This window comes from Fundulus heteroclitus, chromosome 4 (assembly GCF_011125445.2).
Source record: "Fundulus heteroclitus isolate FHET01 chromosome 4, MU-UCD_Fhet_4.1, whole genome shotgun sequence".
NCBI classification, from domain to species: Eukaryota; Metazoa; Chordata; class Actinopteri; order Cyprinodontiformes; family Fundulidae; genus Fundulus; species Fundulus heteroclitus.
Window position 1 is genome coordinate 17,662,959 of NC_046364.1, and position 24,679 is coordinate 17,687,637.

The 24,679-nt window shown below is 39.1% G+C and overlaps 1 protein-coding gene across 1 annotated transcript in view; it reads right to left on the reverse strand.

The window, feature by feature from the left end:
- Positions 1-7,441, reverse strand: part of coro2ba (coronin, actin binding protein, 2Ba) — a 48,464-nt gene extending 41,023 nt beyond the window's left edge. The window contains exon 1 of the mRNA XM_012850848.3: positions 7,062-7,441. Within this exon, the coding sequence (XP_012706302.2) occupies positions 7,062-7,076 (15 nt within the window). The 5' untranslated portion in view covers positions 7,077-7,441. The remainder of the gene's footprint in view (positions 1-7,061) is intronic.
- Between the last annotated feature and the right edge of the window lie 17,238 nt (positions 7,442-24,679).

Consider the following 24,679-nt stretch of genomic DNA (forward strand, 5'->3'; position numbering starts at 1 on the left):
AAGCAAGCAATGAGAACAAAAATTACCCACATCTAAATTTCACCCAAACAAATACATCCAATGTGGAGTGTAACAATATTAAAGTGATAAGATGATGCAATGGGGAACTGGAAAACCCTTTTTTACTGGCTGGTAAAGGTGAGATACGAAATGATCTGTGTTTTTTTTTATCTAAATTTACCTTCATGAATAGGTATCATCACAACACACAGACAGCAAAATATTTTCGTCTTGATCCACGTGTTGCTTTTGTCTGCGAGTCGAACGGCAGGATACGCATCCTCGCTCAACCAGCAGTGCACACGCAAACACGCACGCGCACACACGGGATGTGCACTTAATCTCAGCTGAAGGGGAAATGGTGATGGGAACGCTGGAAACGGATATTCACTTCCGTCTCCTAATTTTCTCTGAGGAGCTTCGCAAATAATTTCACATAATTCTGGCCTATTTTATTTGAATTACTTCCCCTAGGGGGAATCCAAAAAAAGTAACACTCCAATCCAACAAAAGCCACAACAAAGCTTTTCCTTGTGCACGCTGCGTAATAAATGTAAGTCATATTTTGGCAAAAAAACTGTGATCCGTTCTCCGTGACCCTGTGTCTTGCTAATTTGTTTTTTTTAATGAAGAATTGATTAATGCGGTAAGAAAATGGAATAAGAGCTTCCCATCACTCCTGCCAGTGGGCTTCAGGTTTTTCACACTGATTTAGAGAGTACAGTTTTACATACAGTCACGGCAACAAAGACACACACTGAGCGTAGTAAGGAAGCTTTCTGACCGGCAATGAGCTCATTGGATCTGAATGTCTTCCTGTGGTGAATGCTTTTCTGTGGCTTTCTCACAATTTTCCTCTTTTTCTTTTGTTAAAAAAGAAAGAAAAAAAACCCTCTTTGTTTCTTCATAGATACGATTTGCTGTCCCTTGCGTAATTCTTCCATCTGTTCTGCTAGGAGCAAATATAGAGAAAAGGCTTAGTTTTGTAATTTCTGTTCCTAATCAGCTTAAGTATTGTGTAATTTTCTCGGCCCTGAAAAAGCAGGTTTTTGGGTTGCTAGGTTAGCGATTTAGCTCGCAGTTTCATGTGCCAATGCGTGTGAGAGAGCGTGCGGGTAAACAGCAGACTTGACAAATGGCCAATAGTCTAAATCAGACTCAATTAGGATTTATGGTGGGCGAGGTGCCCCGAGTAAAGAATTCAGACAGTTTAAGTACGTGTGCACGTCCTGGCAGTTTTTTTCCTGTGGCAAATCTTAGCTCTCTGTTTTACTTAAACAAGTAAAAGTGCAATAAAATGAGAGAAAGTTGCATTTTCTTAAACATGATGCAAGGAAAGGATAGATTTTTTTTTTTTAACTGGCAGACTGGGATTAGTTTTATTCCACGGGAGTCTTGATGGGTTTACTGTACGGTTAAGAGCAGATGCCTTACCATAAACACCCTGAAAATGGCTTTCAGACGTCTTTACAACCACACGTGTGCCTGACATCAGAGCAGCGTGGGGCTCCCTCTTTCATTGCTGGGGTGTTTGCAGATGCATAATTGCAAACACACTCAACGCAGCTGGAACGCTACTTTGAACTATATCGGAATCACGCCATTAGGCTTGATGTAAAGCCTTTGCAGGACAGTTACATGCGTATTTATGTGTTCGTGAGAACAAACATCAGTTATCAACACACGGACTACTGTTAGTGTGTGCTGGAATGGCTTTTTACTGCTGTCTAAAAGAGCATAAATGGTGGCAAAGGCTCTTTTTCCCACCGACTGTATGTCACTTCTGTCTCCTGCCTTCCTCCCGCCTCTTTTACACCGCTTTCCCTGTGTTGTCCTACCAAAAACAAAGAAGCTTTTAAGAGGCTGTCTTGCAAACTGGAACTTTTGTTATCAAGAGGGTATTTACCAGGCTGTCCAAAGGCCTGTGCTGCTATGTATTCACGGCCAACAGTTTTTATCGTCCTTTATGATACTTTTGGAAAATCTTCTAAAATTTACACTGAATATCCAGCAGACTTCAGCTCTTTTTTAGTTTTTCACCCCGGAGTCTCTGACTAGAGGTCATCTGGCTGAGTGACCATAGAGTGACCATCTCCTAAAGAGATCAGTTCATCATTTCACTGAATGCCCCTGAATGCTCTCTTTTCTTCTTTAGTTGATTTCATCCAGTCTGTAATCCTCTTAAAGTGTTTATTGAAACTGGAAGTTATTATCCACCTTCCCGCCATGAGCCTGTTAAGACAAATTTGGGATTTCAAACACACAAACTTCTTGCTCGCGTACCCATCTGCAAACACATAATACATTGGTTGTTGTGCTGCTGGAGCGTCGTTCACATCTTCTGGAATGAGTGGTAGTTGCAACAAGGCAAGTTGCTGTATTTTCTAAGTAGCTGGTCAACAGTTAACAAATTTATTTTTTGTCTGTTGTTACAAACACACACCTACAGACTTGGTCCAGCTTCTCACGGACAATGTTCTGGCATCTCTACTTGTTCTGCTGTCATCAACGGCACCTTTAATCCGATGAAGCTGAATCTGTGGCTTCAGCTGGTGTGTGTGTAACCTGGAGCCACAGGAAACCTGGATTTTTCCTTTAATCAGTGGATTATTATCTGTAAATTACCCACAAGGCAAACGTGGCTGAAGAATCTGAATACAAACTTGTAAACTTAAAGCCCATGGAGGAGGAAAATCCTTAACCCCTTTGTGCTTGGGCTAGCACTAGGCAGAGCACCAGAGAAGAAAAGTTGGCTTCTGAAAGGTATTAGCGGAGCTGCTGAGATCACATCAGGATTTAGAATTCATAAATAATGAGTATCACGATAGGTAATAATTTATTAGAGCCTGATATCACAGTCGACTCATTCTCTACCTATGTACACATAATCAGAGTCAATTTCTTCAAGGCATTCCCTTGAAGAAATTCAAGGGAAGATGCAAGGAATGGTTAGGCTAATGTTTTTTTTTAAATGTACTGTATTTGCTCTGCAAGAGACCGTTTATACATAAAAATGTTGCACCAGAAGTTGTTAACAAAAATTATGTGATGCATCATGGGATTGAGGAAGAAGGGGGATAGCATTTAAATTATTTAGTAACAGCTTGATAAATGCATGTTGTACTAACCAGATTTCCACTAATGAAATAATAATTTGTGTCTGAACCTGCTGACACGTTTCCATTTCTATCTTATAAACTACAAAGCACATTGATTTAATGCAGAATGGTTAAGCATGGACACAATAAGGGGGGGGGGGGCAGTTTCACTGTCATGGATGGTGGGCTTTTTTAGACGTGGGTTCCTAACTACAGTTGTGAATAGGGTTGATTCTGTTTACACTGCATGTTGCACTGTGTTTGCCAGAGGAAGCACAAACCAACATGCAAAGTCCACAGAGAAACTCCCACCCGGGATTCATACTTGCTTTGATTCCTTGCAAGGCGAGGCTAACAGCGGCACCACTATGCAGCTCTGTGTCCGGACGTAGTAAAATCCTAAGGATAAGATGCAATTAAAAAGCATATTAAAGGTTTTGCGTACAGTGTGTGATCTCTAAGGGCTCACTAATACAAAATGCAAAAACACTGGTTGTGCCTATTATTCTAAATGTAAAAAGGAATATGTTATATGTCACAACGTGCTCAGTTAGGGGCAGGTGTTTTATTCTCTTATTTTCTTATTTGTTCTGTATCTCACTCACCCGAAAACAAGGAAAAAAATGACAGTGTCCAAGCATCTGGATAAATCACACATAGAGCATCTCTGTTCATTTCATCCGGGATTATTTTAGACTGTGACTTTTGGTAGTAGACATGATAAACCTTTCATACTTGCTTATTGCCAAAAGAGTTACCTGTCAGGTTTGAAAAAGCTAAGGATCGTTTGGTTGTAGATTATATAAAACCTTGATCAGCAGAGCCATGTTTGGCAGCAAACAGTCATGGATGTAAAGATGTGACGATGACCTATATTCTCTGTCAGCATGTGAGTAAACAGCAGCTTTTCCCTCAGCTGGTTTACCAAGTTTAACAAGAAACCAAATGGATTTCCTTCACATTTAACATTTAAAAGCATTTTTGGGTTAGCAGGAAGCCGTCAGCTTACACATGAATGCCATTAACCAATGCAGTCCACTACTGCTAATTTCTACCACTCATTAAGGGTTTGTTACTTAAGTAACAGTTATATATTTATACAGTTATGATGCCACAACATGGTTTTAACATGATACTTTTGCCAGTTAGCTAATTAATAACTTAGAGTACAGAAAACCATGTATGTACTACAGTCGCTGTTCTTTCTATTGTGACTTTATTTAATAGTCAAATAATAGTATTTCTAATCTAAAAGTGTTAGTAAAGGTGTCTTTAGTGACAGCATATATATAAAAATAGCTGGCAAGATTTTATCCATTGAAGGCATTTATAATTGATTATTTTTGTCATCGGTCTGTTTTTATTGTGATTCTTGGAAGTTTCATCCAGTTTCACTAATGACAAATAAAGCCTCTCACTTTATTATCTTTGCAACTTTAGAAACAAATGAGTCAAAACCTTCTAAACCTGCTGTTTCATAACCTGGTAATTCATATCTTCATTTTGTTCCTGCCAGCTGCTATTTTGGCTCCTCCCTACTTTCATTTCATACCTGCCAACTGTTTCATACCTCCGTATTTAAGCTACGGCTGCTTCACAACAGGAAAACATCTGATTTGCGATAATGTTAGTTACTGTCGCAACATCAACATGATTTTCAATAAATAAACGAGTAAATAAACGGTGTTAATCTCCTTCTGCTTTGGGTTTTTACAAAAATAGAACACAAATTAAATATGCAGCTACTGGGGAAAAAAATATTAATTAATTAAATTAATTACAATAAGGATACATTTGCAATGCATTGTGATTCAATTCAATCATTGTGCCTCAGTTTAGTTTTCTTTGTGGTGAAGAATTTTCTTGAAATGTGGAGACATATGGTCATAAAAATGCCATTAAATAACAATCAGACATTTTTCTGTAAAGTGTGTATAACCATCTATTTTTGTTAAGATCCCTGTTTGGGCAACTTGACTCCGATGGAGCATGAGAGATGACCCTTGCTGGTAGGCATGATTTATTACTGCCATAAAGCCCCATTATCTTCAAACAGGGTTTAAGTAAAATATAAAATAATAATTAAAAAGTACTTTCAATAATTGAATGTCAAAGTGGGCACAAAATGTGCCTCTGGGGAGAAGGAATTGTTGCATGGCCGATACAAATCACCCATATGGTTCATTATTTGAAAAGTCAGGTGTAAAGCAATGCCATGCGATGCTTTTGTAGCAAAACTACACAGGTTTGACATGGAAAGGGTGTAAACTAGCCTGTATCCCAGATCTGACCGTCAAGAACCGAGAATTTTAGCTGCTATACATTGTAATTTAACTATTTTTTAATTAAAAGCTATATGCCACCACCCCAAGCATTGAGTCTCCCACAATAATAACAGTGACACAACAATGAGACAGTCGGGACTCAGTATGTTTAAAAAGCACAATGCCTCACTTCACGGTTAATGCAAAGACAAAAGCACAGGCCGGATGCTGCAGCTCTACGTCTGTTGTGTTGCAGATGCGTTTCCCCCATTGAAAACTTCCTCTCTGTGTCTTCTGTGCTGAGGAGACGGATCGTGTTTAGCCCCGTCAGCACAGCAGCTCATGTCCCATGGTCCTCCCAAGGTGACTTCTCTGTTGTTGGCAGGCAGAGCCACACAATCAGCTCACTGGAGTCTCTCACCGCTTCTCCCACAAACACAAACACCCTCTTTTAGCTGCCACTGTAAAATCTGCCACTGTACCTTTCGTTTTCATTTATTATTTTTTGTTTGATCCTGGCTTCCATACTCATTTTTCCAGGAAACCAACAGACCAGATAGAAGAAGAGCAAGGCTGCATTCATTAAAATTCTCCTCAGTGCCTTTTGGCCTTGTCTACCGTGAGATTTACGTCATGGCTACGTTCCAGCCCATGAACACCTGACCTTTTCCTCTTTCAGTTCTCATAGTGGAGATTGCCCACCTACACAGCAGCACACAGGCCTCCCACACAATCTCTCATGCAGGCAGGAAAACATAACTTTGCAAACAGCTGTCTTTAAATTTGAGTCAGAGATTCCAGCTTGAAATACAGGCATCATCGTTCTTGGTTAACAAATCTTTGGGGCGGAAATTGCAGGTTTGTTATCATCGGTGCATTAAATAGGCCATTGTCCCGCGTCTGCACTGGGTCATCTATTTCGGTCCAGGTTAAGTCTCTGCACGGGAGTAGGTGTGCCAGTTTCCTCTCCCTGTGCATCTTCATCTCTCCCTCTCTGGTAATTGATTAAGAGGATTCATCTGGCTGCTACACATTAAGCACAGACTGCAACCACAAACACACTCGCTGACAGACTGCTAATAACCACGCACACACCCAAACACATTTATTTTTTACTGCCACTCGCGTGGACACTGCACTAACTACGCGTATCCCCAGAGGATGCTTTATGAAATGAATCACATTGATAACTCATTTAAACCTCTGCGTTCAAGTTTCACAAAAAATCTGATGTTTATGTTGAAATTTAAAGGCTTACCTTCATGGGACCCCCAGATGCTAAGTAAGTCCCTATAATTTAACTTCATGTCCCATAAAGTTTGAATAGTTTGTCATATTTCATGAGCAACGAAACGTTAAAGGGACATGCTTTCTTCCTGCAGCTGCTGGCAAACAGATCATCTGACTATTAGTTTTTTTTTTCTAAAGAAATAAACAGGACTCAAATCTACATAATAGCACCAGTTATTTTCTTCTTTGCCAAGCCTGAGATTTAAATGAATGTTAAAAACGAAACCTATTGCATCATGAACACAGCAACAGCAACCTGGCCCAACTTTAACAACTTGGAAACATCCTCCCTGTCATCTTCAGCAAAAAAAAAAAAAAAAAAAAGCACGGACCTAAAAAAAACACATCCCTAAATCCGATTGATCGAACATAACGCGGAAGTTCCCCGCTGGTCCTGAAGTCTCCTTACCTTTGTGACAGTCATGCAGAATCAGTGGGTGAGGAGCAGGCCGACGTCCCCTTCAAGCAAAGAGCAGTGCCGCAGGAGTGGCACAGTGATGAGGAGGAGAGGAGGGCAGCTCTGCTGAATATGCAGAGGGGAGAGCAGAGAGAGGAGGGGACAGTCAGGTTAGTGTGTCTGCCTCCCTCAGTGCGAAGGGGCTGATGACTCCTGCTGCAGTGAAGTAATGGCTGGCAGTCGGCGCGCGGCTGGTTACTACAGGAGGGAAAAGCTCCCAGCTAGGATACACCCCTCCTCCCTCGCCAACTGCTCACTCGCACACACACACCCACACAGAGATGATGCACGCAAAGTCTGCCTGCCTGCTGCTCCCTCGCGCTCCACCGCTCGCGTTATGTTCAGTGATGGCCTAATACAGCTTATCGATGAGCAGTGGGGAAGGGCTGCAGCAGGAGGTGGGAGCGGGGCTGCCTGGGACGGAGGGAGCAGACTGCAGAAGCAGAGAAGGAGGGAGGGAATTGGATGCTGTGTCGCAGTCTGCTACTCAGGCATGTCAAATGGTGTAAGCGGATGTCACAAGCAAGGAGAAGATCCAAAAAAAAAGCACCTTTTCACCTTTGCATCCGAATCAGGCAGTAGCACACTTAAGAATGAGGAAGTTACACCCGTAATACATGTCAACAAACACATCTGGGCATTTTATTTAGTCGAGGGTCCTCCTTGGGTGTTCATGGATGGGACATCAAGGGTCAGAGAGGAGGGTGTCTGGTTTGGAAAACTCTGGGTCCCATATTTGCTTTTTACTTTGATGTATGACCTTCAGTGTAAAATGGAAGGTTTAGCAGCGTGGTTGAAGGTCAGCACATCTATGTCTGAGATCATGGTCCTCAAGTACAGATTGGTAAACCTGTCCCTCTGTTTTTTTTTTTTTTGGAGATTAGTTTTTGGCCAAATCCTGGCCAATCTAGGTTCTTTTTCAAGGAATGATGATTAAATGGAGCGGATGATGGCATAGATGGTTTGGGTCCTCATCTGTCTGTCTTTCTGTCTGCCATGGTAAAGAAACAGCTGAGGCAAAGAAAGGCAAACTAAAAATGTAACTGTGCGTCTATGTACTGATGCTTGTCTTTGCAGATCACGTATCTTTCAGATTCCTGCTTCATGTGTCCTTTTTGAGGTTTCAAAGCACATCCCAACTAGAGAAGGTTACAGGCACCCCAGAAACAGGGGTCTCCAGACCCTCTGGTAGGATTTCCAACAGCAGTCCTTGTTGTCCTGCAACATTCAGATGCATTGGTGCTCAAAAAGCTGCATCAAATGTTTGAATCACTTCCTCAACCTCAGTCACTTGCTAACAAGTGTTTCATTTCATACAGATGTGTTGGAGCATCTAAAACTTGCAGGATGGCAGCTTATCGAGACCTTAGAGAGGCTCTGTCTTCATTCTGGTCTGTGTTGCAATCCCCCAGATGTAGGGAGATGGTTGCTGATGAGACGAATGTCCGGGTTTCCCTGTTGGACTTGTTATTCCAACAACTCAAGCCGATATAAGCGTTAAACAAATGCTTATATCGACTACGTTGTTAAGACAGAATGTGAATTTTACTCCCGAGGTTCCTTTGTGGACAGGAGTTTTATGTGTCTAATAAGAAATGAGAGTTGTAAAGAAAACGCAAACACCTACTCGCACAGTGTAACACATCTTTATCATACTGTCTTAAAAAGGGCACTAGAGACAAGCCAAGATTCCTACTCCGTTTCCATGGCTCATCCTCCCACAGCTCTTTATTGTGCCTGCAGCCCACAATACTGGCTTTGTTTTTGTGAATCTATAAAAGTTCTTACGACTGCGTGTGTAAATGTCTAAATGCTGAAAGAACAAGTTCAACAACATAACGAGACATGTGCTCGTTCCAGTTAGTAGCTATTGGATGTTTTCTTCTTCTCTAGTTCTATCGCATACTCTTAAATTGTCATTGGTGATGTCTTTCTTCCTTCTCGCTGTCGTTTGAGGCCCCAGTCACAGCATTTCCTGTTGGGAACAATAGAATTTCCTGTGTCTGTGTGCAATTTGTGGATGAAGGCGGAGGGACTTTAAGACAATCTAGAGAAAATATACATGATGTAGGCAGAATGAGGTAGAAACTGACCTTTTTTCTAAGCTGAAATAAAGAATTTACAAAAAGTAATTTCTTACTTTATCTCAACTCTCAGATCGTTTGACGTTTCCAGTCATTTAAATGAACTTTTAAGAAATGTGCTGTGAACCCATTTAAAGTGCCATTGTGGTGAAACAATTCTCCCTGATTCTTCGGGATCTTGGAAAAGCACCACAGTTCCAGTTCACACCACGTAAAAAGGTGTGGAAGGAAAATACATCATCTGCAGGGAGGAGGTGGAAAACTTGCAGACCTGCACAGCTACAGAAGGCAGCATGTCTCACTTGTTCCATGACATGAAAGCTACTGTTCAAAGAAAATAAATAAATGGATACATCTGCTTTCAAAACGAAGCACAGCGGTAATACATCCAGTTGTGCTCTGGCATGACTGTTTACTTGCTGAGCAATTTGTACTTTGTCTGTTTCAAATTTAGATTTTCATTTCCTTTCTTACTGTTTGTGACCATCCGGTATGTTTTGGATCAAATTCAGGCCATATTTAAGACTTTGCTGCCATCTAGTGGTTTAGTTTTGTGGCTGTTTGGAAGTTGATCTCTTTCAATGTAAAAAAATAAATAAAAAATAGATACAAAAATGAATGTCAAATATCAATACAAAAAAAGGAAAATATACATTTGTATAAAAGTGAATTAAAAAATAATTAATTTTTATCTTGAGCGTGACTTTTCATATCAAGTAGGAATATTTTTATAACAATTACGCTTAAACCATGTTCAAGTTGTGCAACAGTTAGGAACACATAAAATATTTAACACCTCACTATAAAGTTTAAAATAGTTTTCATGGGTTTCCATTTAGAGTATATTTTATTGGAAATATCTAATTAGCCTTACGTCTTTTAACAGGCTATTCATTTTATACTACTACTACTACTACTACTACTACTACTACTACTACTACTACTACTACTACTACTAATAATAATAATAATAATAATAATAATAATGATTACTGATATATGCTTATTTAGCTACAGGGGCGGTTATATCAATTATTCTCCTATACCATTATTTGCTATTTGATCATGTGTTTTACAGCTGAATGAAATATAGGTTATACTCAGCCATGTCATTCCTTTTATTTTCCTTTTAGTCTCAAGGATTTTCGGGATGGTTTTCAGAAAATACGATGTGGACCTTTGTCTTCTGCACTGGTTTGGTCAAAAAGTGGTTTTGGCCTTTTTTATAGTTTAATCGTAAACACTGACCTTAACTGAGCTGAGTAGGGTCTGCGGCGCTTTAGATGTTGTTCCGGCTTATTTTGTGAACCCTTAAATGAGTTATTGATGCCCTCTTGTAGTAATATGGGCATTACTGGGAAGGTTTCCCATTGATCCATATTTTCTCCATTCATAGCTCTCACTGTAGTTCACCTTAATCCCAAATCCTTGGAAATGGCTTAACAACCCTCTCCAGATCGAAGTTAATAACTTTATTTGCATTTTTTTTTTATTTCTACACGTCAGGGTTTGATGTGTTGAGCTTTATATGGGGAATCTAAGTCCTTGATACATCTGGGGAGCGACTCCTGACCTTAGGACCTTTGTTGTTTGTGTCCCATGTTTCTCTTTCTATACACGTAACAAAAAAGCTCTAGTGACACAAAATCATACCAAAAAGTGTGGCTTCAAAACTTCATTTTGAATTACATCAGGTTTTTCTGGTTTTAAAGTTTGTTTGATGATCTGTGTGTGTGCCTGTAATAGGCACCAGACGCCCAGCAACTCAAAAAGATCAAGTGGGCATAGACACACAATGGATGGAGGGATGTAAAAGTGTGAGAAAAAGGCAAAAAGACAAGAAATTTGGAAGGGAGCCAAAATTGAAAGTGGAACTGAACAGGAACTGCTACTAATACCAAAAAAAAAAAAAAAAAAATATATATATATATATATATATATATATATATATATATATATATATATATATATATATATATATATATATGTATATATATATATACATATATATATATATATCACAATACAGATCTGCAGCATCATAAATACAAATGAATAAAAATTTCATTAGAAGAAATCTTAAAAGGAAAAATCCTAAAATTTCTGGAGCTCAGAGTCCTGATTGCTGTAGGTACAAAAGAGTTCTTCCATCTGTTGGTTTTCATCCTAAACCTTCGCCCAGAGGGGAGAAGCTGGAACTCCACATTGAGAGGGTGGTCTGGAAACTGTAACATAAACTTGGCTTAATGAATGGCACGACAAATAAAAATTTCATTCAGAAAAGCTTGGGCAACACCGATTATTTGCTGCCTTAACAATTTTGTTTAGTCTGTTTTTATTTGAAACACCCAGATTATTGAACTGGGCATAGATCTCAGGACATCCAACAGAGTCACGCTAGCTCACAGATGGTATTCTCCTAATGATTACCCCAAACATGCTGCCACCATTTCATAGTTTCCTCAGCACTGGCAACCGGTGCAGACAGAGGATCTGCATGTTCATTAAGGAGAACAGCGTGGACATCTGAATAGACGGGCCTCATCCAGCATGTCAGAAACATATCTACTTACTGACTACTTACATTACATTCACTGGCTTCACTTTAAATACCGCATAAGCCAGTATATGTTGCAGCTTGTTTCCGAGCTTCACAAAACAAAATATCCAATCCACTGTTGATACTGCATGTCTGTGCATATTCCCTCAAACATGACTTGTACTATAGCACTGGTGGATGTGTAACTAAATCTGCCTTGCTTGCCTGCTGACAGCAGAGGGAGAGAGATACAAATGAGTTGTGAGAAAGAAGATGACGATTTGCATTGTCGGGCGATTATGCACTTCCACAAAATTTATGCTGCGCTTTCTAACCAGTATAACCACCAGAATGGGCAAGTTTCATCCAATCCCCTGACATTAGGCAACCGCATGCATGATTTAGCCTCACAGAAACTGTTGCACTCATGGAACATTTAATATAGGGGGTGGTGGGGGGTTCAAATTTCAGCTTCCCTGGTGCAGAGATCAGTGTTCCAGCCACTCATAGTCTGCAAAGAAAAAAAAAACACACTTCCTCCAGGGGAAAAAACGTAAAGAAGTAGAGGAAAGGATCCAAAAGAAAATTTGAAAATTAACTAGCAAAGATGCCCATAGAGGTCCACACAGAGAAAAAAGTGTAAATGAGAGTGATTATGGTTCAAATACATCTTTGTGGTGCATTCAGTTGAAGCCTTAACTCCAGAGTTAGTCTTTATGCAAAGCCTTCCACAGCTATGAGTAAACATTTCCACAGCTACTTCAATCAGCACACGGATGTATCGCGCAAATCTCGCCTTCTTTTTCAGTCTCTTTCCACTGGATTTGATTTCATATGAATCTACTCTCCCTATAGGTTTTCACCTTCCTAGAGCCTCTTATTTTCTCTGTTTTTTTCACCTGCCGGCCATTGGGGCAAATTTACAGTCCTCCTGGATCCAGGCCGAGCCATTCTCCACCACTGGTTCATGACAATGATTCATGACAACAACAGATACTTTTAAACTTCTGTATTTTAAAACAATAATTTCTGTAATTATAATGTAATATAACCTTGTCATATTGTTTTAACCCTCCTGCAGGATGTAATTTGGTTGAGCTATGTTAAAATATTTTTCAGTCAGAGGCAATATAGCAGTACAGTCTTTCAATCTGAGGGATGCATTATTAACCTCCCCACTGAGCAATCATTATTAGGTAAAAGAACGAAAAGAAAAATTATAGATTTTCTAAGGATCAAGATTTCTTTTGAATAAACACTAAGAATGATCAGCACTTCAAATGGAAATGAAGTACTAACTAGAATTTACGAGTAGAATAACGTAGCATAAGATGCAAACAAAAACATTTATTAAAATCGAGCCCTCAGTTATCGTTCTGACTTGGTTGGGAAAAATGTTCTTGATGGTGTCAAGAGATTCTGACTGGTTATAAATGTTGCTTTGCTTCTCCACAGCCCACACATCTGGGGAAGGAGACGTCAGCAGGGCCTGATAAGCCAATCAGAATTAGACTTGGGGCATTGTTACAGTTACATTGTTTTAGACAACCTAAGAAAAAAAGAATTACATTTTTTTTATAGAAGTTCTTTAACTGACTCTGAAAGTCTTTTACTTAAGACTTTATTACTAACGACTGAGGTTGTATCTACATCACTATTTTTCTGAAGCAGTTAATGATTTCATTACAGACCGCATTCACATTCAGGGAACGACACAATAACAATCCATATATAAAAATTCTGTCTAACCATGGATTTCTAAAGGTTTTCTCTGTTTCCGAACTAGTTAAATACGATTAAGAGTATTAAAAAAAACTTTAACAGGTATTCACAGAGATTGAGACAAAACACTGATTAGAAAACAGCGTGTAGAAGTTATGTAAATCATTTGTATTCAAATTGTTAAGACCTCAGGGTGTGAGAAGTTACTTTGACTTGACTTAGTTTTGCAAAGACATTTTATGGAATCCTGCAGAAAAGTTATAGAAATCTAGATTTATAATTGTTTAGAGGCATACAGCAGGGCTTAGAGCTCAGTGTTTCTCTCATTTGGAAAACAAAAGCAAAACAAAACTGGAACAAGTTATGCAGACTGCTCTGTTGGCCCCCCTGGTAAAACTTTGTTTAAGCCTTGAAATAAATAAATCTTCTACTGCAGGAGCATAAAAGTGCAATCAAAATATCTGAAAAATGTTACATTTAATTTGATATTATTTAAACAGCGAGGTACGCCAAACAAATTCCATATTTAGAAACTTTTTTTAAAATTTCACACACCCACCAGTGCCACAGTTACAAGCATCCCCAATATTTCTAAAAACACGAATGAAACTGTGTATAAAAAAATTATACTTATACTGTTTATATTAATTATACTGTTTTATTTACATTCAGAGAGCGTTTCCATTTTTAAATGGTAAGCCACATCTTTCTGTTTCCCCTGAGTTTTAAATATGTGACACAGACCCATTTCTTTTAACCACTATTTACAATCAAGAAGGAAAGACAAGCGGCCTTTCAAGTAAGGTAAATGTTTGTATATTTAGCAGACAGGAATTTGCTAGAGGACAGCTTCTTGCCTAAACCTGGCCAGATCTCTAGGTAGAGTAACAATTAAAATGTTTAAAACAACAGTAACAAAGCTGTGACTGACAAAGTTTAAGCAGCATCCAAGTTATTCAGGACGATGACGAGGTACCTGAAATAACATCAAAAGTTTACTGTTAGTTAACGGCAGTAAATTAGTTAATTAGTTCATGCTACTGCAATAAAGGATTTTATATTAAGACTTCTTACTCATATTTCCAGTGTCAAATGACGGAGTTGCTTTGTCTATTTCGTTTTCCTCTCTCTCTCTCTCTTAGCCACTGTGTATCTGTCTCTCCCAGACACACATTCACCGCACGCAGCCTGGAAAACAGCACACTCACATTAACCCAATGACAGCAGCACAAAAGCCCAACATGTGGTAGCAGTTAAGCTGGCTTTTGCAAAAGACCTAACCTGGAAAGAAAAAGTAGCTGGAAACAGCTTAGAGTTTCTCGTCAAATATGTGGCAATCAAAAGAGATACCCTTTGCCCCATATACTTTATCATATCATGAAACAAATGCTCACTCATTAAATGACTTCAGCAGAAGCAGGAACTTCAAAACTCATTTTGCCTATTTATTGATTTTTTTTTTTAAACAATATCCTGAAACTCTATATGTTTGGGTCTCATAAAATCCAGCAAGCATTAAAAATGCACGTTGCAAACTCATAATCCCCAAAGGATCATGCGTGTAACTGATCGAATACGACAGCTGGTGGGGTTTGTTGCCCCTATAAATATTTCTTTGGTCATCAATGTTCTCACCAATGAGTTTAAAATGCGTTCCATGGCTTGTTGGTTTCTTTTCAAGGGCAAGATGTGGGATTTGATGTTGGCACATCACAAACGTCTGACTTGACTCTTTAAATCTCAGGGCTCTGCTCCGTTACAAAAGTGCTGAGGAGGACACGTTCATAGGGACTCTATGTGTGTGTGTGTGTGTGTGTGTATGGCCACCTCCATAAAGCAGAGGGGATGTAATTCGTAACGCAACGATTTAAAAATCTACACACGCTCCTTAAGATCCTCTATAAGAAATGAGCCAGTTGCTGTGTAAATAATACTTTTCTCATGGTGACTTTTTTAAAATAGGCATTTATTTATTGCCATTATTTCAAGTAAAAAACAAAATATGTTCAGTTATTTGTCCTTCCTGGTACAGGTGCCTAAAGATGAACTGCACTTATTTGCCTGTCTCCACAGACAGAGGCTGAACGTTTATTTTGATCGACAGGGAACAACAGAACAAGAAGTGGGGCTGATGTGGTTGTGTGGTCCAAAGTAGCAAACACAGACGGGCTAAGTTGTAGTCCAGCGCTAAGTCAGACGCTCTTTCTTCAATTAGAGACGCTCTCATCATTGCTTACACAGCTTGTTGGGCAGCCTGAAGTCTTTACTTGCAGCTTTAGGACTAACAGGCCATGGCTTATCTTAAAAGCCGTGGAATGCTATTGAACCCTCTGCTGAAGTCTGTATCTATTCCACGGTTCTACCAGAGCGAAAACAAAGAACCTTGGATCACGCTTCTCTCCTTCTGAGGGTCAAAAAGTCAGGTTAATGACTCGAATGCTCTTAAAACTTGGCATTGATGATACATTTAAGTGTCTTGCCGGAGAATTATTTGTGGTGTAATTTTGGTTATTCCAGACTAGTATTGTGACTTCAAGGGACGGACTGCATGCAAGCTTTCTTGATTGTTTTTGATTGAGCTGGTATGCATGCAGAGACTGATGAGAGCCAGCCGCCTGCAACCGCCGGCATGTTTCTGCCACATGGAACAAGTCACACTGTGTTGTACAATGCGAGCGTTTCCCTTTATCCACCCTCGCATGAAGCAGTTTGGATGCAATTTCCTCAGATCATACTGAAAACGGCAGAGAAGGGTCCCAGATGTTACATAATCAAAATCTTTATCCCAGCAGTGGGACCTTTGAATTTGTGTATTTTATCCGGAAGTCATTTATGAGCAAACAATAAAAAAAAAAAAATAATACCTGCGTTTAAAAGCTCCTGCCCATACCATAGACTTTAAAATAAGTCATGTGAAGACTTGGTTGTTGTTACAAGCGTCAAGCATTTTATTTAACATCAGTTGTGTGGGTTAGGTTGTTGGGGGGTGATTAAAACCATCTGCTGGCAATATGATTGTTCTTCTGTCACGATGCTTGTCTGCACCGTGTTTCCTCATGTGACAGCTGGGAGATCCTACCAAGTCACATCTGTGTGAAAAGTTTAGTCAACAAGTACTTGAAGCTCTGGCAGAGAGTAAAACCACACCAAAGCCTCGGATTTCTTTTTTTTTGCTCAAATTAAGACAAAGTTTATGCGATTGCCTAAACGTGCGAGCGGCTGGTTGGCTTTCTCAGATCAGACAGAGGCGATAAACTATAACTGATGAGGAAATGCCTCTCAGGACCCTCAAAGAATGTGACCAGGGATTTCACGCAGAAAGAGCATTGAAGCTGCAGAAAAATGTGCGGCCAGAAGTCTTAGGGTACAAAATGAACTCGGAGCTCATAAACCGTGTAATTGCACGTAGGGCTTCCAGCTGTGGGCATACACAAGGAGGGATATTTACCTGTGACTAGCAGAGGAACCGTTCTCAGAATAACTGGATGGCTTCGGCCCTCCAGGAACCCTGCCGTCCTCTTACGGTAAATCACCGAGCAGTCGGGGTCATTGAAAAAGTTTAAAAGTCTCTGCTGGTATTTCCAGCTAAACATGTCATTCCTGAGCACCTGCTGCTTGGTGGAGCTCCACCAAAGCCAAATCTTTGTGTTAAATGTATAGCAGTGTTGTGGAATTTTCCAGTGGCCTTTCTTCTAAAAAACATTTGCATCAAATATTTGATGTTGATTTTACCCGTAGTGTAAATATGTCTGTCATACGGGTTAAAAGGGCCTTGTCACGTATTATGACTTTACCAGTTCCTGCGCCGGTAGCTCTCTCTGTTTGCATACAACATTTTCCCAGTTAAATTGATGCATCCTGTTGGCTTATTACACTTTATTTATTTTACTTTACACATTGTTTTAGTTATATTTACCAAATCAAGATCATGTAACCAGAATTACGATGATGTACTTGCACGCAATGAGTAAACAAGTAGAAGATTTGGAGCCCACAGACATATTTAATGATATATAATGATGTTATAATAAATAAATACAATCATAAGTATATGTTTATTCTTACCTGTGAAAGGAAATGCCAGTAGGTCTGGTTTGTACTGCAATGGCACAACAGATGGCACAACAATGTTTATATCAGCTGATGATTTCAGCCTCAAAAGGACTAAGTAAGCACTACCAGGACAAATGCTTGGCTTGTGTTTTTTTATTTGAAGATAAAATGGCTTTTGTCTTTTCTTGTTATGGTCAAAATATGTGACTGGGCCCCTTTAAGACTTTGGGTCATGTGAGGCTTTTTAGAGCTCATCACATGCTACATGGCTTTCCTCAAATATTGGAAAGATGTATAAAAAAGTCTTAAAGCAGATTAATGTTATGTTACAGTAGTATAATTTCACAGAAAAGTTTTAAAAGATCCAACCTTTAGTTTACATTTTTATTCAAATTGGGGAAAAGTACACATTAAGAAAAATTGTCTAAAAATAAATCACCAGGGCTATTCTTATTAGGAAGCCTCCTCTGAAAATGTTGTATAACCTCCTTCTCTCCATTGGGCAGAACTGAGTATTTTGTAACATTTCAGAGGGCAGGAGGATAGAGATGGAGGGATCTTTGAATGTTACTCTTCAGACCATTTGTCTTGGTTCTCTGCCCTCGTCCTTCTGTTTTTTTAGAACATCACAAAGGTTTTCAATAGGATTTAGATCCATGGACTGAGAAAGTCATGGTAGAAGGTTAACTTATGTCAGACAAAACAAGGCTGTGCTGAGCTGACCATATGTTTTGGACCTTCGTTCTGCCAAAAGCCCTAACGCCCAAACATTTGGCCTTTCATTTTCTCAGAGGCCACCAGATTGTTATTTGAAATGCTTCAGAAGTTATTTCAAAGCGTTCATGATATCATGCATTTATACACTGTCCACAGGGACTCCAGAAGAGAAACAGACCCACAGCATGACCGATCCTCCACCGAGCTTAGCAGCAGGCGTGATGATCCCACTGGTGTCTCCTAAGTCATTCATTCACCTTTTGTTTCAGGCTAGACCCCACTCAGTGTTTAATGCTGCTTCATCTCATAAAAAACACATTTTGTTCCAGTTAAAGCTAAATTTAGCAAACCTCACACATTCACAAATGTGGGACAAAAAAGCTTGTCATAGAAATAAGACTTGTGATCTTTGCATGCCACTCTAAGCTGCAGCTCTCTAACAGCGAGCTTCCTTTCTCTGACGACGCATTGTGGAAAGATAAAGATAAATATTTTTATTATTCCTCAGACTGCAGATTTGAGTAAGCTAACTATGTAAGGTGAGCAGCTATTCTTTAAGCTGAAGGTGAGCAGCTATTCTTGAAGCCGGTCCTTAAATTACAAAGACTATCTTGAATAACCCGTTTGCTGTGTATCTCTGTCTGACTAACCCTAGACAGGTTGTTATTCTGATTAAACATAATTATGTATACAAAAGAAAACTACAGAAAATTTGTTTTTTTAAAGGACAGCGAAACCTTATCTAGCTAATGACACTATTTGTAAAAAGAAATTGTAATATTTTCAAAAGCAAGTTTCACCATTTGGAACATGCATCTAACAAACAGCTTGGCATCATTGTAGGTTATATGTCTACTTTGCTTTTCTTGTTCAACAACAGTTAGCTTCAAAATAATTGACAGTCTTGACTATCAATTGAAAAAGACAAAGTTTTATTCTTCCCTATTTTTTCTCTTTGGACAACGAGCTGAAACTCATCCACAAAGGCAATGGGTGGCTCTAAATATATTTTGGCTGGTTTTAACACCAATATTATTAGGGTTTCAAAGGCTGTTTGGTGAGTTTAGACAATTTCCCCCCTTTGCTTTCTGTTTGGGTTTGATTTAATTCTGCCACCCTAATTCAAAACTCCTAGGTTATATATGAAACATCCTCTAACACCCGACTCCTCCCCTGACCTAAGCTGCAGCCAGCCGATAAACTCTGCCTCATTTACATTTTAAATAAGCCTTTCACTAGATACAAGACATAGTATACGTCTGACAGTGCAGCGAGTTTATTATAAATCCTAAGCAGTTTTTCCTGAATGATGCAAACACCAGAATGAGAGTTCTGGGGTTGAACACGCTGACGGTTTGTGGTCTTGTAAATTTCAGACCATTTTTCCAGTCTAGGTGGTCTGAATTCCTCCTATATGTGAACCCACTATAGTGGGAAAGCATATACTGAAAGTACGTGTCATATGGATGTGAGATACTCTTTGGTTCTGAGCAAGACCAGTAACAGCTACACCAAGCCTTTCAGTGCTGCCTGAGGATCCCAGGTTGGGAGCAGAGGTGGCCCAAAGCATCCACATCCAAACCGATGCTTCGACACATAATCTAAAGCAGAAACTTCAACCTACTTGCCGTCTGTTAATAGCACGCACGTCTATCATGCCGAATCCAACAGTTCTTTCAAAATTACAAACATCGTTAGAGAAACTCAATCTGTCATTCCCCGGTTAAATGAACTGCCAGACTGGAAACCATAATAAACAGAGACGGCTTTAGCTTTGGTGGGAGAGAACAGAAGCCACTGGGGTGTAAAATAACAACAAATATTATCACTCAGTTTCGTCCCCCTTTGGAAACAACATGCCACAAGACATGCTGATTTAAGCATTAATGTTTTGTCACAAGAGCTGCAAGTAGCCAGGCTGGGAGGTGGGCATTACTTGCCTGATGGGTCAAAATGCAGCAGATAATTCTGTAAAATGTTCATGAAATCAAATAATTAAGTTGCAAGTTTAAAATTGTACAGGGTTTGCTTTTCCATTAGCTCTAACCCAGGAAAACGTGTTAATGTTCACATACATCTATATCTATCTATCTATCTATCTATCTATCTATCTATCTATCTATCTATCTATCTATCTATCTATCTATCTATCTATCTATACACATATATATATGTATATATATATATATATATATATATATATATATATATATATATATATATATATATATATATATATATATATATATATATATATATATAGCCCTGCGACAGACTGGTGACCTGTCCAGGATGTACCCCGCCTCTCGCCCAGTGAACGCTGGAGATAGGCACCAGCAACCCCATGAGGGACTAAGTGGGTCAGAAAATGGATGGATGGATATATATATATATATATATATATATATATATATATATATATATAATATAAAGCAAAAGTGCGTGAAGATGGAGTGTGTATGTGCCCTCTCATGATGAAGACACGATGGAGGAAAATGTACATATTTAACCATGAAAATGAAACATCAAGACCTTATTCTCTTTACGAGCTTTGACCTGCTTGACTGGATATTGTCATTATTATTTTTTCAACCACATTACAAAAAAAAAAGGATTGTAGGATATAGAGATCGTGTCGGTGGTTGTCTGTCCATTAGAAATATATTGTATCCACAATGAAAAAACAGAGTGGGGGAAAAAAAAGTCCCAAACCCTTAGTAACATATAGAGCCGTATTCCATCTATGGAGGTAACTTTATATGAGCTGGTGAGATTTTCTGCTTAAGCTGGATGCCGACAGACATGGCTTTGCTCTGAATCTGAACGTGTGAGCTTTGTGGCGTTCCATTGTCATCCATCTTGTGGCGTGTGGCTTTAGTTTCCACATTAGTCTGTTACCCACTATTGCTACTGGCACAGCGAAACCTGTGCACGGCTCTGCCAGGGATCTGGAAAAGTTAGCATGACTCACTCAAGTCAGACAGAAGCATTTGCTTTTTTCATTCTCTGCATGAGGCCCTTTAATATGTTCATTTTGACTATATATATTGTGATTTTTTCCATTCGTAATCAGTCACTAATGAGGCTGTATCACTTACAAAATAATCCAAATCATATAAACTGCTTGTAAAGGATGTCAAGAAATTTGTGGTCATTCTTGATTATGTTTCACTCTTAAACCTTTAATGATCTGTAGCAGAGCCATATCTTAAAGTTCCTTATCAAGAGATTTTTATTGTTGTTACAAAGTTGACAATACTACCTCTTATGGTTAGTTCAGTCACAAAAGCTTTTATTATGTAGCTTTAAAAGCTTCACGTTGGTAAAGGCAAGGGAGCCTGGAATTCCTCTCCTTGAGCCAGAGACTGGCTCTGAACTTGAAGGAAGCACTCCAAGTTGTTGTTAGTGCTACTAAAATTGCACTGATACCAATAAACAGCCAATTTTAAAGCAAAGTGGGATCTCATCATCCTTTTATCAAAGGAAACATGAAAATAAGCCAGAGCAAATTGATATTTTGAATGGATTTTGAAATAAAACCTCAGCATTAAAATAATTATCTAACTGAATGGCAACGATTGGTTCAAATTCTTAATAATCATTCTTTTAGATCACTTTATACAACAACATTGAGGTCAGAACAGATGGTGTTATTGCCCAAAGTTATGAGCAGACCTATCTAAAAGACAGGAACAATTTATTCAGGACTGAGCTCTGCTCAGCAGAAATTCTGCTTTTGATCATATTCTCCAGATAGCCCAGATGCAGAGGCACAAATCCAGAACGCTGTAATTTATCTGGGAATACCTGCGATATCTGCATTTCAGAGTTAACATTGCAAAAATTCCAACAGTTACAAAATCTTCTTCACTTCATGCTGGACCTGATATCGCTGGTTTAAAGTGCAAAAGTGTTCATACCCCTGAAACCTTCTGTTCATTTATTGGACTTTCTGTGATAGACCACAACAAAAAAGTCCAGAATTGTAAAGAGGGAAAAAATGATGCATACTGTAAAATTTTTAGGCATAAAACCCAAACAGATCAGGGATAAAGTTGTGGAGAAGTTTAAAGCAGGATTAGATTATAAAACGATATGTCAAGCTCTAAAAATCTCAGAGAGAACCGGTCAGCTCATCATCATCACTATTATTGTTCTTGTGTTTTTCTATGTTTTTTCTGGACCTTCTTCACTAAATTCCTTTTGCGACAAACAACATCCAAATATGACAATATAACAAACAATCGTTTGGTACATTGGGAAAAATTTGTTAAAACCGTGTATCCTTTACCTGCCCTTTAAAATGATCTGCTGTTTTTCTAGCTCATAAAATCCTACTGAAATACTCTGAAGTTTGGTGGTCATAATGCTGCAAATGTTTGAACACATTAACCAGATGTGAATACTTTTACAAGCCATTGTAAATCTGATTAATTACACTAAATTCTACCTTCATAAACGCCTACAGGAGGGCTTAAAAATACAAAAAGATTTTCTTGCTATGTTTGATTACCCAACCACCACAGTGCCAATTTAGACCAATAAAGGTTTGCTAAAAAGAATAATTCTAGGAAACATATATGCACAGAACATTCAGTCACAGCTAGAGACGTTTCAGAGTGAACTATGAAACCAGAAGTTAATTCACATACCAGTCTCCATTCTGTAAAGGAACAAGCTTTCTACAAACCGGCAAAAAAACCACAGAATTTCTTCCAGTCTGCATTCTGTCACTCTGCACAATGTTCTCCTCATTCAGATGGGCTCGTGTTAAACGCTGCTCCCGCTTCCCGTTTCTGAAACAGGGACTGCTATAGTAGGTTAAGGTCACTTGACTTTAAGTTTTAAGCCCTGAAAATATATCAGGCTTACAATTTAAGGAAATGTTTCTATCAGTGGATTCACTCAAGTTCTTCTGAGAAGAAAGAGATTGCTTTGGTACATGTTTGTTTTTTACATACATCATACGTTTTTGAAATATAATTCTTATTGACACCATTAGTAGTCTAACTTGGCAACAGAAAAGAGTTTACATCTTTTTAAAAAATTGCATATGCATTGACCTATATTTGCAATGAATCATGCTGCACAGCAACCAGCAGAGATGCTTCATGGAGCAGCCTGGCCACGGTTAACTTGTCATGCAGATGTCAGAAAAGACTTCCTACAGACCCCAGCCTGAGCGAGGCTGTTTGAACGATTATGTGAAAGGAATCAGCACCAGCACACACCAGGCATTAGCTCTGAACACTGTGTCTTTCACTTTGTTTTATTTGTCCAACACAAACCGATTCTGACATCATGTCAGGATGGGGACAGCGGTAATTTCTTATTCCTTGAGACATTTAGTTTCAGAATGCGTGTTATTTAAGTTATTTTTAAATAATAAAAGGACCATTATTAGGTTGGTGCTCTTGTAAGGCTGACGTCCAGTTTACTTGTGGAAGAAATCAACGATCGACACTTGCATTGTAAAAAGTCTTACATTGCACAATAGATCACCTTTTTTTTTAAAAAAAAAAAGCTAATCCGGAAGCCATCTGGGTATCAAAACAGACAAAATGATTAGCAATGTCAGCCTCCAACATCTTGTTAGGTTCTTGTAGTCCCCAGCACATAATGCTTGACAGGAGGGAGCTCTCCCCAACACGTTCTCCAGGTTAATGGTTTATCCAGGAGTACATGCCGGAAACTGGGCTGCGCTTTCTCCCTCCGTCCTCACAGCAGATTACTCAGATCAACAACAAGCTCTTGGAACAGCAGCATGTTTGAAAAAGTTCCTTGGAGGACTGTTAGTGAGTGTACTATTACCTAAAACCCACTCATTGTTTCATCTTGCCCTTGCCTTACTTGGCTGTGATTAACGGAAAGTTTCATCTCCATGGGCAATAACTCTCACTTTGTGGTCCTAAATGTCTGAAGGACCATTACCAGGAAACGTCTCAGTAACAGAAAGAACAGGAGACGGTTTGGACAACAGGATATGGGCAGTAGGATTGCATATGCTCTCCAAGGATGGAGGAGGTTTCACACCCAGATCTGAGGATCTGGACATTCAGTCCCAGGAGGTCCACAGTTCTAAGTGAACACTCACTCATTGTCTGCTAACTTCACATCCCGGCTCGTTTGGGAATGTCTGCCCTTTGAACCGAAGAGAAAAAAAAGACAAAGATTTTAGAGAGATACTTGATTCACAGCAAAGGTCTTTGTACATGTGCGGCTTTAAAATCAAAGCCTTTGCTAATTACTTGGGTTAGCCTTTTCAAAGACATTTTTTTTAACGTCTATATTGTATATTTTAAAATAATAGACCGTTGTTTGCAGGCCATCATCCAAAGAACCACAGGAAGATATGTAACAGCGGTTTTATGTTTCCCCTTGGATCGACATTTTGTCTTTGTTTTGTGTTCAAAATTCAGTGAATGCAGTTATGAAGAGCTACAGATCTAATACGG